The sequence below is a fragment of the Haliotis asinina genome, chromosome 8 (assembly GCF_037392515.1).
Source record: "Haliotis asinina isolate JCU_RB_2024 chromosome 8, JCU_Hal_asi_v2, whole genome shotgun sequence".
Classification (NCBI taxonomy): domain Eukaryota; kingdom Metazoa; phylum Mollusca; class Gastropoda; order Lepetellida; family Haliotidae; genus Haliotis; species Haliotis asinina.
In genome coordinates, this window is record NC_090287.1 from 1,452,240 (window position 1) to 1,473,922 (window position 21,683).

General features: G+C 38.9%; 1 protein-coding gene across 4 annotated transcripts in view; it reads right to left on the reverse strand.

Moving 5' to 3' along the window:
- LOC137295052 (TOG array regulator of axonemal microtubules protein 1-like) overlaps nt 1-21,611 on the reverse strand; it is a 71,097-nt gene extending 49,486 nt beyond the window's left edge. For 2 of the 4 annotated variants that reach the window (XM_067826319.1, XM_067826315.1), the window contains exon 1: nt 19,427-21,611. In XM_067826319.1, coding sequence (XP_067682420.1) covers nt 19,427-21,421 — 1,995 coding nt within the window. In that variant the 5' untranslated portion in view covers nt 21,422-21,611. The remainder of the gene's footprint in view (nt 1-19,426) is intronic. The other 2 variants (XM_067826318.1, XM_067826317.1) reach the window with 1 other exon arrangement.
- Nucleotides 21,612-21,683: the final 72 nt, after the last annotated feature.

Consider the following 21,683-nt stretch of genomic DNA (forward strand, 5'->3'; position numbering starts at 1 on the left):
TGACTTATTTAAGTTGTAGTTGTATTACGTGAAAAATATGATAAAAATAACTTTCATATTTATAAACAGTAGGTTTATACTTTTCAAATGGTGTATGATATGTCACTTAGTAGCAATAACGATTTATGAGTTGATATTTTCTCTGGTGTTAAAAAGTTAAGTCACTGACCTTGATGACAACCAGAATGCAGACACCAATGGTGATACTAGTAGATCTACAGACTATTGATTCATTGTAACTCAGGATGAAGTTGACTTGAAATTGATTATGACAATGTCATATTTGTCTTGTTTTCTTTTTCTTCTGAACAATCATGAACAGTTGAATCTCATAAGATTTGAAACAATCACATGTTTTTGATCCCATGTGAGATTTTATCTCATATCTTTTCTGAGCCAGGTTTATCCCTGGAGTTCTACCGACCATGATGATCACGGATAAAAATCTTTGATTTAACACAATAGAACTGCCCAAAAGTGTTGAAAATATGTTAAGACAGCAGGCATCATGTTCATAAAATTAACGTCACAAAATATACCTTTGGGGTGGCCTAAAATTCAAATACTACCAGGGCCAGATTTAAGTGATGTTAACCTACTTGCACCACATGAAACTTAAGATGAAAAGCTTGATGCACCAGCCAAATTCCAGTTGCAATGCAGGGACTGTAATAACGTCAGAGGTTTCACCCACAGCAACACAGAGCTGGCACAGCTGAGACATGTCTATAAACAGTAATGTTTTGGTGCCATAGTTGTTCAAAGTTTAAAAGAAAAATGAGCTAACATGATGCTTAAAATGTTAGATTTATTGTTGACTTATTTCTCAAAAATATTACTTGCACCTGGTGCAAAAGAGACTAATATCTAGGTAGCAAGGTAACATTGGTTTGCACCAGTGCATGTAACAAAGACCTAAATCAAACCATGACTACACATTACAAGTATTACAGGGTTTGCCTGCCACAGTGAAAGTCTCCATCAGGGAATTAATCAAATATCTAGCCTTTACAAACCTCTGTGATACAGAGGAGGCACTGTTTTTGAAGCTGGTCACCGATAAAAATGTTTGAGATATAAAATAGGAACATATATCTGTTCACATGGTTTCACAAGGTATTCCTGCACTAAGGTGACTCAGTAACTCTGCAGAACAGTCTTTAAGTATTTATACAAGTGCAAGCAGAGGCAATATATTTTCCTGTAAATGTACTGTGAATACACATAATAAATATTGAATAACATTTTTCAAATTTGATTTATTAGATTATAAAAATACAATATCTTATTTGTCTAGTGAAACATGTTGCATCCATAATCAAGTCATATCTTCATAAGTAACATAGTCGTGAGATTTCACTTGACAAAGGAAATGTCCCTTTCTCATTTTACAGATGAAATATTTTTATGACTCACAAAATACTTACTGTGAATCTATCATAAATCGAACATTAAAAATCATTTCCCCATTACTCATCAAAATTATTAATGTTAACCCATTCATACGATTAATTATCTGCTGCATGACACAGATATAACATTTGTTCCCATATATAAACATGGTCGTAAAGTATTGTTAAAACAACCTTGATATATGAGCATGCCATCATCAGATTCATCATCACTATCTAACAGGACAGGCTAGTAAAACAACAATAATATCAGTATCTTGAGGTATAAAACTGAAAATCCCTAATTGGGAATGTCTATCTCAGTGATATAAATGTGTTACACAAACTGATAATCTACAGATGGGATAAATGACAAATGTTTTATTTGCCACTGGTAACCAACATGATAAATTGGTTCATTAACTAGCTGATCAATGTTATCTTGTTATGTCTGATCACACCACTAACAGCATACATGCCCTGGATCCCAGTCACTGATGTGGTGCAGGGGAGGTAATCCAGTCTTTAATATATTGCATGTAATCACTTGGTTTAGAAATATTTCATTGTAAGGGACTTGTGACATGTTTCAAAGATTGGCCAAATTGGATGATATGCAAACTGAGCACACCTAAGTAAATCTGTAGAATATCAAATGACAAGATGACAGACCTGTCCAACTGTTCAGACAGGACTAAATCCAACTTTATTAGAAAATATGCTTTGCAAGTTAAAGCGGGTTCTAAAGGCTAGTAGCTTAAGATTTCCTTCAAACCCTAACTCATGACAAGAGAACACATCTGACACACTCTCCTGAATTCAAAAATGAATTTTCCCTTCATATGCTATAGCACTATTGTCTATAATGGGCTGTATTTCAGCTGCCACATATTTAATGGGTTTTGACTTAGCATCCAGAAGAAGTATTTCATTTTGCTAGGAGGTCCTTTTCTAGAACAAACAATCATACGCTACAAATTTATGGGGTCCTTTTCACACAACATTTCAAGGATGCTAGAACCCATCTATATTTTGAAACTGACCAGTCATGAAACTACAAACGAAAGTGACACCATGGCTACACCTCCATTGCTACTGCCGAAGTCAATCACAAGTCACCTTTCAACATACATTTAATTCCAGCCAACAGTCTTGAAACATCTATATAAAGTCACTGACAGTCTATCATTCTTCACACTTGACAGAACATCAATAGCTTATCACAATAAAGATGTTTATATAACACCAATGATAAACCAGAGAATGTAAACTGCCAGCAATAAATGCTTCATGTCCAATACAAAGAAAGATCGTCAAATGTTTAGGGTGTCCCACGCGTCACTAGAGACAACATGGACACAGCACTCTTGACGTCACTGCCTCCTTCATTATGGAGCATGGTTCATTGTGTCTGACAACTTCCAACAATACGGCCCAATATAACCCAGCCAGCCATCTTACAATAGGCACTCTGGTTTGGTAGGTTTGGACTATTCCAGTCTACACTATTAGTTCTAGCTGCAGAGGATAACAATAACCACATTACTATAGACGAGCTAAAACACTGATACTTCTCCTACTATTTAGAATCAATCAGAACTATATTTCACAAAGAAAGACTTTGAAAAGTGAAAAGTTAACATCACACTTGGAACAATCACATTCTGCAAATAAATACCACATGGCATACTTGTGTATTAAGTTTGGTGAACCTAGCATGTATAGTTTTAGTTATATGCTGTGGCCAGGTAACCAAACACATTTGGTACCAAGTCGCGTTTCCAAGGTAACAGCAAAAAGTAAAATTAGGGAAAACTTCAAAATAGCAAAAGGCACATCTATGGGTAATGATTACCATGTGTGTGAAGATTGGTGAACCTAGCATGTAAACTTTCAGAAATATGCTCCGGACGAAAGGATGGACGGATGGACAGAATGAACGCTATATACACTCGTTACTTCATATCAGGGATATAAAAAATAACGACAAACTAGAAGCTAGCATGAATAGAATCAAATGGTTTGGCGAGAGACTGCAAGTGGTACCTCTTGTCCAGATCTATTACATACACCAACTGTTTTTGTCCCTTGAAACAAATAACCGAGAAGCTAAAATTGAAAGCTTTTTCTGACACTCTGACAAATTTAGCACATTCACCAAATGTCTGGCGGAAGTCTACAACCAACCGGCCCCAGTGTGTAACTGCATATTTGAGAATGACTTTGACAAAAGTTGTCACATGTGGCATGTCACGCTTGTTAGCTGTGTATAAATACTATGTTTATTGATAATTTCAACGCCCCTTATAAGAAATGTTAATTCTGAAATGTGTGTCTAATTTATAGTCTGTGGATCCTGTGAATTTTCAGTGGGTCAGACAGACATGTGAAACTTACAGCGCCCAACATCCTGTTACTTTGCAACACCATTCGTGGAAACTGCTACTGTGCCATCAAAACACACACACATGACACATAAGCAGGGGTATTACTGAGAATTTTCATACTGCGATGTGAAAGCATATATTGCCATATGTATTGCAATATTGCAAAGAATTGTTTTTAAACAAAAAACAATAATATCATTAATGTTTGATTTATAAAGCAAAGTCACAACAAAATCACTGTGTTTGATCAAGCTTTAATAAGAACCTTCAATCATGACCCTCCAAAATGTAAATGATATTTGGCACAAATAATTCAATAATTTAACATCAATACAGTAGTTACTGGTTTGAACTAGTTTCTCTTCTCTCAAAGAAAATTCTAAGATTTCAGACAGGAACTTAAAATTGACCCATTCAGGACATATAAGGGATCACTGGTCATTTATGAGTAAAACAATCTGATCTAAAACATTGTGAAACACTTGAACAAACATTGGGAACACAACTTCAAACCAAACTTAACTTGACTTTGGGTGTAAAATAGGGAAATATCCTAAGATTTCTTAGGGTTACGAAGTTTCTCATACGCATGTCAAAAACTGGTTTTCCTTCAGCAATATGTACCGTTTTCATGTCTGAACTGGTATATATCAGTAAACCGGTTATATTGCACAGCCCTATATACAAGACATGTATCCTGTAGTACCTGAGCTTAATGGCCATAATGGTATTCATACCAAAATATCCCTTATCTGACTGACCAGAATTGTGACACGATGTGTTTGTAATACACGTTTTAAAAGTGAAGAGGGTCCTACTGGAGTTGGTGACAACAAATCTTAAGTCTAAGGTTCTGCTGAATATTTGTATGAAGAAGTAAATTAACCTTAGGAAAAAACAATGGGATAATCAACGAATACAAAAACAGAATCCATGTGAGACTCTGGATCAATGAACAAGTAGACATTAGACTGATCTAGTTGTCCAAGGTGTGTGAGTAAACAAGTAGACAGACTGATCTAGTTGTGCAAGGTGTGTGACTGAACAAGTAGACATTAGACTGATCTAGTTGTGCAAGGTGTGTGAGTTAACAAGTAGACATTAGACTGATCTAGTTGTGCAAGGTGTGTGACTGAACAAGCAGACATTAGACTGATCTAGTTGTGCAAGGTGTGTGACTGAACAAGTAGACATTAGACTGATCTAGTTGTCCAAGGTGTGTGAGTAAACAAGTAGACAGACTGATCTAGTTGTGCAAGGTGTGTGACTGAACAAGTAGACATTAGACTGATCTAGTTGTGCAAGGTGTGTGAGTTAACAAGTAGACATTAGACTGATCTAGTTGTGCAAGGTGTGTGACTGAACAAGCAGACATTAGACTGATCTAGTTGTGCAAGGTGTGTGACTGAACAAGTAGACATTAGACTGATCTAGTTGTGCAAGGTGTGTGAGTGAACAAGTAGACATTAGACTGATCTAGTTGTCCAAGGTGTGTGAGTAAACAAGTAGACAGACTGATCTAGTTGTGCAAGGTGTGTGACTGAACAAGTAGACATTAGACTGATCTAGTTGTGCAAGGTGTGTGAGTGAACAAGTAGACATTAGACTGATCTAGTTGTGCAAGGTGTGTGACTGAACAAGCAGACATTAGACTGATCTAGTTGTGCAAGGTGTGTGACTGAACAAGTAGACATTAGACTGATCTAGTTGTGCAAGGTGTGTGAGTGAACAAGTAGACATTAGACTGATCTAGTTGTGCAAGGTGTGTGAGTAAACAAGGAGACATTAGACTGATCTAGTTGTGCAAGGTGTGTGAGTAAACAAGCAGACATTAGACTGATCTAGTTGTGCAAGGTGTGTGAGTGAACAAGCAGACATTAGACTGATCTAGTTGTGCAAGGTGTGTGAGTAAACAAGCAGACATTAGACTGATCTAGTTGTGCAAGGTGTGTGAGTAAACAAGCAGACATTAGACTGATCTAGTTGTGCAAGGTGTGTGAGTAAACAAGGAGACATTAGACTGATCTAGTTGTGCAAGGTGTGTGAGTAAACAAGCAGACATTAGACTGATCTAGCTGTGCAAGGTGTGTGAGTAAACAAGCAGACAGACTGATCTAGTTGTGCAAGGTGTATGAGTAAACAAGCAGAAATTAGACTGATCTAGTTGTGCAAGGTGTGTGAGTAAACAAGCAGACATTAGACTGATCTAGTTGTGCAAGGTGTGTGAGTGAACAAGCAGACATTAGACTGATCTAGTTGTGCAAGTTGTGCAAGGTGTGTGAGACATTAGACTGATCTAGTTGTGCAAGGTGTGTGAGTAAACAAGCAGACTGCGTGTAGTGTCTAGTATTTACAAAGGGTGGCAGGGAACATAGGTATGTCCCACTCATGTTTCCACACGTACGCCCACTCAACTCTTCATGCCTAAGTGGACAGCAGTGACGTCAACATTTGCCTGTAGAAATATACAACTTCATAGTTTACAGTTATTGCCTGAAGACCATAGTGTCATAAAAGGACCTAAATTATGTAGAAACAAAGGAGAAACACCTTTTCACTGTACATACTTGCAGAACTATGGTACATTTTCAAGATGGACTGATATACAAACACCACACTTGACAAGTCTAATAAATATGTATTATGCAGTTTTCGACAACTGCACGTATCAACAGACAGAGCATGAAGTTATATAAAAAACACAACATGTCAGAGAATATTGTACCTCAGAGAGACCATTCAATACTTTTTTGTCATTGAAAAGCCTATTATTGAAGTCTTGCACCTTCTAGCATTTCCATATCATCAACTTGATTTATTTTCTAGAATTTTTAATAGAAATGAGCTAGCCACATCAGAAGTGAGCAGCTATTAGTGGCTAGCTGTTACCTAAACTGCTTATCACATTAATTAAGTATAGTTATTTTATGTTAAAAAAAACTAATTGATTCAGTCAATGAATAATTATGAATAATAAGTTATCAACCAGCTCTATAGAAATCATTATGAATACACAGTGCCCTTTTAGAAGTGGTGAAAATTTAACATATAGTCATGTACAGATTCTAGTACTTTTGTTGGGTTGTCAGCCCCATTGGGATTGAAATACAACCAGGCCCTCAATCGCCAGCCACCTATCCCTTAACCATTGTAGCTTCCACTCCGCAGGTTAGGGAGACAGACAGACAGACAGACAGACAGACAGACAGACAGACAGACAGTTTACTTAGGTCTCACCTTGTACAATGCAATGCAAAAATAAATCATTATACATAAATTCATAGATAAGCCACCAATACAGGGTTAGGAGAGAGGTTAAAAGTTTGAAAACAGTACATACAATAAAATATATAAAGTGTTTCAAGCACTACTGTATTTAATACCCCTTCTTCTTTCTAAAAAAACTTGCAGGTTTTGGCCGATAAAAATACAATATCTAGGTAAGTGACTGTGTGCCTGACTTGATGAAACATGTATACCAAGTGACAAATAAGTGTGAACATAGTTTCCAAATCTTTAATCAATGTTATCAGATGTTGTGCTGTATATTGTATCTGAGGCAGAGAATGTGAAACTTTCCTTTAATTTCAATGGATCACTATTATATAATGCCGCCATTTGGTTTGCAGCAAATACACGTGATAAGAGAGGTGGACAACAGAATTGATGAGATAGAAGGGCACTGCTACACTATAACTGACACACAGTAAGGTCCTTTAGGAAACAGATATCATCTCATATGAACAAAGACTTCATCTAAAAGGGTTCCTAAAATCATAGTGTTGAGTAGAACCTGAGATAAAAGTGATCCAGCCATGACAGTAAGACACCTAACTTGGCCCATAAGATTGGTATCATGATGGTATGTTCTGCACATAAGCCAAACCACCAGCCTTCATATATCACCTTATAATGATCAGTCTTTGGAAACAGTGAAATATACAGTAATGAATTATGCAAGTTAATAAGTTGGTACAGTATCTGGCAATAAAACGCTCTCAATATCAGGACTTATATATTAGTAATAAGGTTTATTAATACTACTCTTGATGTTACGCAATTATATTCATATTCAGTACCACACACTGTGTGAGTGTGGAACTTCAGTTCACCTAATTAGCTATTACCATATTGCAGTCACTACCGACTCAAAATGAAGAGTAATTGACAGAAAATGCTGGATCACTTGTAAACAAACTGTTTTACCAATAGAAATAGCGAGATTGACAAAATTATTTAATGCGTAAAATGTATCAAGCAACATATAAACCCAGTTATGGTCCTAAGAATGTATCTCTCTTGGCAAAATGCTAATTCAGATAAAAAAAATTCTGTTTAAGGCATCAGAAAATATTTCCAGTACATTATTGGGCATGTTTTGTCTAAATCATTAGTTGATCACATTAGTAGATGATGGGCTATTTTGGGCTCTCTTTAAAAAAAAAAAAGAAAAAAAATTAGAACTGAAACGGCGAAAGGTTTTGTCTAGCCATGGTATCTGACGTCTTCATTGACGTCATTTGCTTTTGTTAGTGGTGTTCAATGATTGAAAATAACTGAACTTCCATCAAAACAGTCTCAGTCAACATAAGCTCAGTATTATTCATTACACTGCTATACTGAGTCTGGAAAAACCTAGTAGAAGGTCGCGTCAGCTAACCTTTGAGCACCCTATGACCATCCAATCAAATGCAAGCCGGCCAATCAGATTTAACCAATCAGACAACAGCTTCTGTTTACAGTTCCAAAGGAGTTACACTGGTCTCTGAACAAATGAAAATCTGCATGGAACACCAATATTTGACCTGCAGTACATACGCTATGGGCTTTCTGATGACATGACAACAATTAACTAAAATATCCTCAAGCTAACATCTTTGAAAAAAATGCTATTTTCAACCACTGTTTACTCACTGTTGTGGTGTGCTCCCTGGGCATCACTTGGAAGAATTCGTATTGGAAAATAGCATTTGGAATCATTCAAAAGTTACCTTTAGCGATTTGGTAAGCTGTGTTCTGATTGATTAATTGAAAAAGGTTACCTGATGTGACCTTACACTAGGGTTTGGATGTGACCTTATACTGGGGTTTGTTGGACTCAAATTCAATATAAGCAGTGTCACGTCTAATACTGAGCCAAACTTTACTTAGATTGATCAAAAGAAGGATTAAACATAATCATCAATTGTAAAAACATATTTTGGATTTATTCGAATTTTGTCGTTTTAGTGTAACACACTTCAATGAAGTATGTTAACTATTAAATTTGACGAATATTCACGAACAAACATGCGCTCATTAACTTAAAGCATTGTAAACTTTTAACCACTTTTATCGTATTATCACAATTCTAGGTTCTTTCTTTCTTACATGAATGCATGCATTTCCTTGCAATACTGTAATATTTGTAAAAAAACCAGTAGAACAATATTTGGGGAAAAAACCTTAAAATTGGCGGTTACATTAAAAATGTACATATTTTGATTGGGATCAATAATCGCTCTTAAAGTTCTCCAAGAATCCATAGAGGATTTGATTTCTGATTCCCAACAATAACTCTTGTTGTTCACTAAGTGATACATGTATATCAAAAGATGACATATCCCCCGGCCCCTACATATTTGAAAGGACAAATCATCTGACAGTTACTTGATGTTTTCTTAGATTAAGTTTGAATCGTTTGCATGGAAGTCATGAAAAATATAAATGCCATATATCTGTTAACAGCAAAAGGCACCACTTCAAGATCTGTCTCGTATATCTGCTAAGATCTGTTGAAAGATATCAAATGGTTTGATGGAGTTGTCCTCTGGAAACAAAGCCTATCCCTCCATTTTGAGACTAGGTCAGAATTGTTTAAATTGAAACCAGGAAAATGATAAATCACAGAAAACTGTAAATAGCAAAAGGCACCACTTTGGGGTCTACCACACATATCTACCAAGTTTTGCATAAAAATATTGAATGGTTTTTGAGTTCTGCTCTGGAAACGAACCCCAACCCACCATTAGACTAACACCAAAATGTTCCATGGAAAAACAAAAACAAAAAATACAAATCCAAAACTCTGTAAATAGCAAAAGGCACAACTATAGGCTGAGATCATTATATCTTAAAGTTTGGTCTAAAAATGTTGAACAGTTTTTGAGTTATGCTCCAGAAACAAAATGATGACAGACAGACAAACCGACGGACGGAAATGACGACAGACAGACAAACCGACGGACGGACAAGGCGTCAACTACATCCCCCAACCCCCGAATTACATGCCTGGAGGATAAGAATGACAATTTCTTACCACCAGAAAAATAACTTTGATGAAAATGTAATCCATAGTTAAGTTGATGCCCCTTTCTACAGATTGCCTTTTTGGACACCAAAATTCAGCTTATCTATGGTCACATACAAGAAATTCAGATGAATATCTAGGTGAACAGTCCCAGAACAAAAGTATCCAAACCTATGATAAGAAGACTTACCAACTGTACTATAGTCTTTCTCTGGCTTGTCGGCATGATGTGACCACCTCCTGCCCACCTTTCAGTTCATTCATGTCTCTTATTGGATCAGTGAGCTCCCAACAACCAATAAAACGAACTGACACCATCTTGCCTTGCTTGGCCAGTCATAGCAGCCACACAGAAACACACCAAAATATCCTGCTAAAATTTTGAAACTATATCTGTGTTTATTTCTGAATCAGACACATTAGGTTCCATCCTACAGCGACAACACTAGGATGAAGGAGTATGCGAGGTGACAGCACAAGGATGAAGGAGTATGTGGGGTAATAACACTAGGAGTTTCAGGTGTTATGAGGAAGAAAGGTGATACAGCAAGTGTAAGAATGAAGGAGTAAGTGGGGTGATAACACTGGGAGTTTCAGGTGTTATGAGGAAGAAAGGTGATACAGCAAGTGTAAGAATGAAGGAGTGTGATCAATGATGAGCAGGACATACACTGGTAGTTGCAGTGGAGCAGAACATACACTGGTAGTTGCAGTGGAGCAGGACGTACACTGGTAGTTGCAGTGGAGGACATACACTGGTAGTTGCAGTGGAGCAAGACATACACTGGTAGTTGCAGTGGAGCAGGACATACACTGGTAGTTGCAGTGGAGCAGGACATACACTTGTAGTTTCAGTGGAGCAGGACATACACTGGTAGTTGCAGTGGGGCAGGACATACACTGGTAGTTGCAGTGGAGCAGGACATACACTGGTAGTTGCAGTGGAGGACATACACTGGTAGTTGCAGTGGAGCAGGACATACACTGGTAATTGCAGTGGAGCAGGACATACACTGGTAGTTTCAGTGGAGCAGGACATACACTGGTAGTTGCAGTGGGGCAGGACATACACTGGTAGTTGCAGTGGAGGACATACACTGGTAGTTGCAGTGGAGCAAGACATACACTGGTAGTTGCAGTGGAGCAGGACATACACTGGTAATTGCAGTGGAGGAGGACATACACTGGTAGTTGCAGTGGAGGACATACACTGGTAGTTGCAGTGGAGCAGGACATACACTGGTAGTTGCAGTGGAGCAGGACATACACTTGTAGTTGCAGTGGAGCAGGACATACACTGGTAGTTGCAGTGGAGGACATACACTGGTAGTTGCAGTGGAGCAGGACATACACTGGTAATTGCAGTGGAGCAGGACATACACTTGTAGTTTCAGTGGAGCAGGACATACACTGGTAGTTGCAGTGGGGCAGGACATACACTGGTAGTTGCAGTGGAGCAGGACATACACTGGTAGTTGCAGTGGAGGACATACACTGGTAGTTGCAGTGGAGCAGGACATACACTGGTAATTGCAGTGGAGCAGGACATACACTGGTAGTTTCAGTGGAGCAGGACATACACTGGTAGTTGCAGTGGGGCAGGACATACACTGGTAGTTGCAGTGGAGGACATACACTGGTAGTTGCAGTGGAGCAAGACATACACTGGTAGTTGCAGTGGAGCAGGACATACACTGGTAATTGCAGTGGAGGAGGACATACACTGGTAGTTGCAGTGGAGGACATACACTGGTAGTTGCAGTGGAGCAGGACATACACTGGTAATTGCAGTGGAGCAGGACATACACTTGTAGTTGCAGTGGAGCAGGACATACACTGGTAGTTGCAGTGGGGCAGGACATACACTGGTAGTTGCAGTGGAGCAGGACATACACCGGTAGTTGCAGTGGAGCAGGACATACACTGGTAGTTGCAGTGGAGCAGGACATACACTGGTAGTTGCAGTGGAGCAGGACAAACACTGGTAATTGCAGTGGAGCAGGACATACACTTGTAGTTTCAGTGGAGCAGGACATACACTGGTAGTTGCAGTGGGGCAGGACATACACTGGTAGTTGCAGTGGAGGACATACACTGGTAGTTGCAGTGGAGCAAGACATACACTGGTAGTTGCAGTGGAGCAGGACATACACTGGTAATTGCAGTGGAGGAGGACATACACTGGTAGTTGCAGTGGAGCAAGACATACACTGGTAGTTGCAGTGGAGCAGGACATACACTGGTAGTTGCAGTGGAGCAGGACATACACTGGTAGTTGCAGTGGAGGACATACACTGGTAGTTGCAGTGGAGCAGGACATACACTGGTAATTGCAGTGGAGCAGGACATACACTTGTAGTTGCAGTGGAGCAGGACATACACTGGTAGTTGCAGTGGGGCAGGAAATACACTGGTAGTTGCAGTGGAGCAGGACATACACCGGTAGTTGCAGTGGAGCAGGACATACACTGGTAGTTGCAGTGGAGCAGGACATACACTGGTAGTTGCAGTGGAGCAGGACAAACACTGGTAGTTGCAGTGGAGCAGGACATGCACTGGTAGTTGCAGTGGAGCAGGACATACACCGGTAGTTGCAGTGGAGCAGGACATACACTGGTAGTTGCAGTGGTTGGTCAACAATTATCAACAAAACATAACCAAAGGCCTGGTGACACTGACCATACAACCACCAATTAACTTGCCTTAATTACAGCAGCATAGACTAATAATGATCATCTCATCATTTTCAATTCCATGTGAAGTAATTCATTAATCATACTATACACAAACCTAGACAAACACACATGAATTAAGACTGCATAAATCAGCTTCGCCTCTTATCCCCATATCATTACGATCAATGGTGAAAATGACAAGAAACTAACATGATATTGGCAGGCTGCGAACAGGTTAGTAACCTTCTCACATTGAGGTTAACGATGAACAACCTGTAGGGAAAATCTGAGGGGATGACATATCTAGTTTTGTTTGTGACAGTGCAGATATCGTTTGATTTCCTGGTGACACCCTTCAGTGACAAGTGTTTTCAGCTGGAATATGTTGACATAACATACATACTTAAGACTGACACCTGATTCATGCTTCTCGTGATAATTAAGGCTCTAACTGCTAAAAATAGTACAATTAATTTCTCACAATACACAACAAACCAAATACAAAATTAGGGGCAGATGACTGTACTTCATATAAGCCATGCATAAGTACATCAAACTTTCATACAATGTTGATGTTGAACACACCTACCCATCGGTTGATCAAAAGTTTAGCCTTCAAAGAACGTGAAAGGAGTTCAGGGAAAGGAATATATTTTCACTTTTCTCTTGTATGTGATGTCTGTGTGTGCAGTTTTTCAAGAAGTGATTATTTGCCCATATCCCTGTGAGAAGTAACCGCCTACATGTCAATAACCTAATCAAAGAATTATCAATCACTGTCAAAACACCTCCAAAGAAAAACAGTTTTACATTTGTATAGCTGCCTCAGATCAGATCCCACCTTACTTGTGAAAGCTGCCAGGATTCAAGATTACAGAGCCTATAGAAAGGTTCACCAAGCATTTGGGTTAAGACGTCCGGCTTGGCCATTAATAATGTATTTGCCAACCTCAACTATTGATTCCCTAGCTTTTATTACCTAGGACTTTTACCAGTGTTACCCTGACAGACGGTAACATGAAGGATATTTGACTACTGGCAGTATTACTTATAATATCCCTCACATTGTTTGACAATATCAGTTTTAATGAACATTTCAATAATTCTAAAGGGATAATCAGCTAAAATAGTCAGTGCAAACCCATTCTTCCGGCAGCTACTGCATATAACATTTCACGAAGACAGATTGAGTTCCTACTGCCAGCTAGTTCAGGGAGTCCTGTGAGCCTGAAGAAGTAGAATCAGTTGCCCCAACCATTCATTGCGCTCTTCGAACAAGCACTGGATGAATGGGATCAACAATGAATGGAAAATATTAAACCAATACCTATAATTGTCAAGACAAACACTGTGAGGATCTGATGAATTGTGCATCGAATCTGTACAGAACAGCCTACTAGGCTACCCTTCTGAACCAGACATGAACATTCCTTAGAATTTAATTTGTTTTTTTCTTCAAACCAAACAAAGACACACGACACTAAACAATGACCCAAAGAAACCATATTGTTTTATTGACATGGATAATGGCTTTATTTGATATAAAAACAGTGTCAATAGCCAGAATAGGGTACGACTACATAGGACCTCTCTTTTGGCAGACTGCAGCATAAAACACTGCATCAGCCTATTGATTTGACACCACTGTTTAGTCAAGTGATGCAAGAGGTTGTCAAGTACATGTTTCAATGCAACCATGAAGGATGTGTTGACTTTGAGGAGTCTCTGCATCAGTCAACAATACATCACTCTGGGAATATGTAACCAAGAGACTTTCAGTACCATAGAGAGGTCAATCAGTATATTCAACTCAAGACTGATCAGAAACGATACCTACAATGACACCCTCATCGTATTTGTCAAATCTACTGCGAGAGGCTGTGAAGTAGCTCTTTGTAAGAAGCAACTCCAGTATTGCCATGAGTGATCAATGAGTTATATGAGCCCCATGCTTATCAAGGAATGATCTGTGAGCCATGAAATTCTGAATTTGTATGTGAAGTGGAAACTTGTTGAGTACAATACTTGGGTGCATCAGAGGAAATTTGGAACTGTTTCCTGTCACTCATATGGGTTCTGGGTGCAGACATTAGCTCTGATAACACCACTAGATGTACCTACCTAAGGAATTAATACCCATTACTTTATGCTGCATCAGCAACTGATAGCTCATGAAAACTGCCTTGATGGTTAACCTATGGAGGCAATAAAGGCTTTGTATGCTTGAGAACTGTAGTATTATTCCTCTTCTTTCTTTAGAGCCTTCTCCATTACAGGATGAGGTTTGAATAATCTTTACCATGTCAAAGGTATCATCATATTTGAGAAAACATTTCCCTTTTTACAGGTATTCACGACTGATAAACACATATAACTACAGGTTTGAAATAAAACAGTACATACAATGAAAAAGAACAAATACAGTCAAGTACATATTTCATGCAGTTTGACGAACATCTGTGTTCTACCACGTCAATGAACATGTCAACCCTTTAGTATGTCATCATAGTGTCAATGAACATGTCAACCCTTTAGTATGTCATCATAGTGTCAATGAACATGCAAACCCTTCAGTATGTCATATTAGTGTCAATGAACATGTCAACCCATCAGTATGCCATCATTCTAAGTGTTCCTGAACATGTCAACCCTTCAGGATATCATCACAGTTTCACTGAACACGTCATAGTGGAGTAGAGTTTTATGCCACTTTTAGCAATATTCCAGTAATAACACAGCAGGCAACAACAGACACAGGCTTCACACATAGCACTCATGTAAGTAATCCAAACCAAGTGTTCAGTGTGACAAACGAATGCTACTGGGCTACCCCATGTCCCCACTCCTATTAGCCCTATTTGGAAATATTTCCAAATATATGAAGTGGTTTTCACATAACACATGGTCTAGCTTCTGCTAGTGTTGCTAATTGGCATATCAGTCTATTCCAAAAATATATTTCCAAAGCCCAAACCATGAACTGTTCTCAGGATATCATAAAGAACAAGGAAAGGTTCATGTCACATCACAGGTGGATGGGAAGCAATGTTTTCAATACATATCGAATGCATACGGAAAATGTTATTAATTATTTGTTCATAAATCTATTCAAACAACTTTAATGATTTGATAGAACAAGATGGGAAAACTATCAAATTCATAAACTGTGCTAAAGGCAAAGAGAATTGAGTACCTGCCTGTCCTTCAATAGTTCGTACTTTGACTCACATTTTTTTACAACTCTTTTAATCATTACATATGCAAGACTTGTGGAAGTCTTCTTGCTTCTCTCTCACCCAACAATGAAACCACTCAGTGACACACAGGTTATGTAACCACAGTGACATCATGTGCAGAAGGATTTTCAGTTAGTTGTATACAAAATGTGTAACAAGCTTGTCAACTTGCTGATTTCTCGATGTCAACAAAGACATGACAAATTGTTAGATTGTTGTCAAATGCTCCCAGGTGTCAGGTGATGGTGTCACCATGCACAGATTTCCATGGGATTCCTCAGTTCGTGCTAAATATGTGGTTTGGGAGTGCAAAGTTAGTGTTGAGGAAGCCTGTACATACTAAATCGGGTGGTTCGACACCTACTTCACTTCCACGATAGAAGATGCTATTTAGATTTGTTTTCGAGTTAAAAAAAAATCAACACAACACACTAGTTGTAGTAAATGATTGATATTTAAATTTAAATGATAACCAAAAGGATTTTGCAAGACACAACTTGTAACATATTGCTTTCCTCCTCAGAAGCAATCAAGGTTGTATTCGAAGTGACAATAATATCATAAGTAGTATTATATTGACACCCACCTTGCTCCCAAGTGTGAAAATTGTTATGTTATAAGCAATGTCATGCAAAACCCTATTGTCTATCAATCAAACACATATTTCACTACCAGTCAAAGAAAGTAGTTTTGAGTACATTTTGTAACTAGCATTTATTCTCAAAACTGGCAGATGTTTGTGACAGGGTGCTGCCATTTCCTAAAATTGTGGAATCACGGTCTGAGGTCAGTTGGAGAATCAATTAGATCACGGTTTGTTTTCATCAAGTTAAAAGATCAAAACTACTTTCTACTCGTACTAACATATGTTTTTAAATCAGGACCAAAAAGATTCTGCATGACACCACTTGTAACAGAACAATTTATAACTATAATGACAAGAAGCGATTTTGACAGAATCATCTATGAAAACAAGTTTTATCTCAGAAAATAAACAAAGAAGGTGACAAGATTAAATGGCAGTAGATTGTGAAAACACAAGGCTTTCATATTCAAAAACCACTGTCACGATTCAGGAGACAATCCTTCAGTATAAACAAGATAATCTACCCCCGAAATGTACATGAATACTACAGCAACTCACACAGGTATACCTCACATTACGTCACAGAGGCGCTACCCTCTGCTTGGTTGAATTTTCATCCGTGGGAGAGAACTGTGCAATACTGTCAGTGTCATAAAGGTCAATTTAAGGTAATTAAATGTCAAAATGAGTAGTTTTAATGACAGGTTTACTTAAAATGATGTCAATAAATGATTTATGTATTTGTATTATTGTACCCTGGTTGAGTATATGTGATCTCCAAAAGTGAACAGATATGAACTACAGTACACACAGTTCAATGAAACTGCAGCCTTACGCATGACATTGGCCATGCAAGAAAGAAATTCACAAGAGAGACAAGAGACTTCATCATGACGATTAGATGTTTTCCACCATCACCAGCAGTTTTCTTCATCAAAGCTCTATTCTCTACATGTCAAATCCTTTTCACTAACCCTGTCAATCTTCACAATGCATCATTCAACTTAGATTAAAGGTCAAAGCGACCCAAGTCTTTACAAACTAACCCCAAAAGTATTGTAATATGTTACTAGCCTCTTGACTGACATTTAACACACGACAGGTAGCCAACACAATGATGGCTGACTACACAAGCTATGATTAATAGGACTCAGTGTCAGTGAACAGAAACCCTGAATTCTTGAATAAATATAGTATACAGAAGCATGTAATAGTACATTGGGGCATTCATGGATGGAATCAACTATTCATGCCAAATATAACTGCAACTACATATCATAAACCATTTGAGAGATGAATTCCTACTGGTGGAATTATAACCTCCCTGTTACTCCAAGGTGGTAAATGCAGTAACATTGTGTAACTGTTTTACAATATGATTAACAACTGCACAAAGTTAAACATATGAAAATGGACTAAAAACGAATGTTGAGCATGATGCCCAATAGTTAACACAGACAGAGGCTTTGTGCATTGATAATCTGTAGCATCTACATAGTCTCATCCAATGAACCTATGTAAGACTTAAGTAGGGTATATCTGAAAGATTTCAGTTGTAAGCATGAAAGGCATGATCATCACCACCATCATCAAATGTATTATAACACCAATAGACACTGGACAATACGCCAATCATCGCCTACTTCTGGTTAAGCCTGGAGATGGGGCGTTATCATGATCTGAATCCTTTTTTCATGAAGACATTCCTGTCATTACAAAATGTGTTTTTCATATCCTTGATGACAAAGTTAATGGGTCATTGTGAAAAGATGTATGTATTTGTGGTTGTCTTGCTCCAAGTTCGAGAACTGCATAAAGGACATGTCTAACATTAGCAGATCCATCTTGTTAAGCTGCTCCGGCACCTCTGTCATGTAATTAACACCTTTTGTCTATTACAATACATTAAACCAGTCCTCGGACAGTGACGTATGCACAGGTTTTGACACTACACTAATACCTAATATATTAATACCTAATTACTGAAACACTCAGACACACACAGACACAGACACACACACATACACACACACAAAAATACAACAATCATGTCAGGGGTCGATGGACTTGAATTTAATTGTAGCAAATGTTCACAGAACATGGAAATCAACCTTAGGCTGATCTTACAATTAAAATCGTTTGCCAACTGACCATAGCATTTATAAATTGTTCAAATGTAATTCAAGTCACTAAGTGTCCATTATTTTCACTTCTAATAATGGACTCATCCATCACTCACAGAATTGGCAAGATGACCAACACTTGGTGTTATATACAAAAGAAATTCAGTGTATCAACCAACACACTCAGTGATCTACTCATGTTAGTATTGTCGCTCCAGTGAGTTAGCATGGTTAGCGCATGCAGTCTTCCATCCATATCAGATTCAGAGCAGCATGTACTAAGTTTAGACAAGACAAAACACTCCTTGAAAACAGTGGTTAAATAACAACATGAAGTTCTATCTGCCAAATCACCACTGCTCCCAGTATTTCCCCAAACCTCTCTCGGAAAGACTGGAAGCATACTTAAGTGAAAATTCTCCTGAGCCCTGTACCTCTACACAATTGTAGCTCTACTACAGTCTGTGTTGAACTTTCAGTATGGGAATTACAATCATCTTAGCACTACAACTGCTTTGAGGAACAAGGCCCAGGTGATTATCAAGGAATCAGGTTTTACTTCTATAATCAAAAGATTCAACAAAACAAAATATCACCTCATGATATTCATTGCATCAAATACAAACACTCACCAACTGAAAACAGTTTGCTCCTGATGTCTACGAATGGGCCCATCCCCTTCTTGCCAAAACAATCACCATTCATATAATAATTAAGCAGTATTCCCAGGTTGACTCACCTGTGATGGTGCAGAACCAGGTGGACCCTCATAACTTCTTGCCCTCTCATCCTTTTCTTCCTCCCAAGGGAATTTGTTCCTTCCCCTTCCTGCACTCATGAACCTTCTAGGGGCAGAGGTGGGTGTGTCAGGAACTGCTGGGGTAGAGCGTGCTGACCCTGTCACAGACTCCAACTCCATGTGTGGGTCTGATCTGGATGACCTTGCAGAGCCAGTACCGCTCACTGACAAGATCCACTCCATGTCTGCACCCTGGGCCATGTTTGGAGGGGTTCGATGGGTTGCTGATGATGGAATCGGAGTTGCATACTCCACAAGTCCATCAGAATTGAGTCGTGGAAGCTGTCTTCGGGCCAGGCGGGCTTGTACAGCCGCCATGAGACCTTCACCTTCAGTAGTGAGTTCGACTTGATCCACTGCCTGGACAAGAGGCTGTAATCTACCTGATCCCATTGCCTGGGCCAAGACTGAAAAACACTCAAGGGCTGCCTGACGCACTTGTCTCTTACCATCAGTTAATGTTGGACCAACAACTTGACATATGGATGGAAGGTCAAAATCATAACTGGGAAAAGTCAACAAAGCAGCAATAATCACATTGATGGTCTCTTGTCGAACACGCGAGTTTTTATGCTTTAAGTTCTCTGCGATCATTTGTAATACTGGCTTTGGGGCATAGATCTGCATCATTTTGATGGCAACTTTCATCACAGCCTGTCGGGCAACTGCTTTGTTATCACACATCCTCTTGGCGAGAGCCGAAATCAGTGGTTTTAAAAAATGCTTTACGTTCTTTCTGAGCTTCTCCACAAGAAGGAAGAGAATTTCCAGTGTTACACTTGTAATCTTAAAGTTAGAATCATCAAGCAATTGGCTGAGGAAGTTAATAAATGGTACCATTTCTGGCATGAGAACTTCAGCAAGTTCATAATCCTCAAGACCTTTCACTATGGACTTAAGTTCTTCGACTGCCTGTGCACGAGTGCGAAAGTTCTCCTGATCATTAATGTGGTTCATCACATGACTAGGAATAATGCCGAAATGAAGACTATCCATATACTGTGCATGTCGCTCATTTTGTACAGACCCATTGATGTTACTAAATGGCATGTTACCTTGGTATGGAATTTCATAGTTTAATTCTGGTTCTGGATAAACGTGTACTGGTCTACGTACACTATGCACAGGAGTAGGGCCTTGTCGTGGAGTGAGGGTAGGAGTTTCACTGAACCCATTTGCCTGTTTTCCTGACAATTTCAAGTAATAGTTACGCAAAGGGGATGACAGTTTCTGCAGGTAATTGCTGAATTCTCTCTCCCCAACTAATGCCTCAATCTTGCCAAGGGTGAACAAAGACGAATCTTGCAGGTTATCCTCCGCAGATGAATCCAGCAGCTTTTTAGCCAGAGACTGGATAACATCAAAGAAGTTTTCATGTGCAAACTCTTTTGTTAAAATCACAGGCAAGGCACTTACGGTTTCTTTTCTTACTTTACTATCGTCATTTTCCAAGCCGATGTGGACAATCTCTCGCAGAAGTGTTGGAACGTCATGTGTGTACTTCATGTAGACATGAAGGGTTTGAATGACTGCCCTTTTGACTGTCACCTTGGTGTCCCCAATATTGGGAATTAGCTTGTGTATGACTGGAGCCATGAAATAGTCGAGATCCTCTTTTGCATGAGGAATGACTTCGTTCAACAGCTGAATGCATTTAAGGCGAATTTCCCAACTTGAATCTGACAGCGCTTGAGCTAATCCCTTATAGATTGACAAGGGTTCACTGTAAGGTAATCGACCACCATTTCGTTTTACAGTTATAATTAACTGTTCCAGAATTTCCACTCGGTTCTTAGAACTATCATCATTCAACCGATCAAGTATCTCATTTTCTTCCATATTCCAGTGTCCATGAGATATTGGCCCTAGTCGAGGGACATCGCTAAAGTCATTCGTGTAGACCGGGAACTTGGCAACTTGCACCTTGCTAGCCATCGACTATGTCCAAAGAGAACAAACACATAAAACAAAAGACATGCACTACATACGAAAAGCCTACACGTTAGCATTTTCCAGCATGGTGCCAAAAAGATGTGTCAATGGACGGAAAACATCGTCGTGAGAGTTGACATTCCATTCTCATCGTTGAAGTATAAACCAATATGGCTGTCCTCTTCACAACAACAAACTGTGGTCATCACGTGACTGGTTGATGGGCCCGTATGAACACTATTCCTTACGACTAATGTTAGTTGAG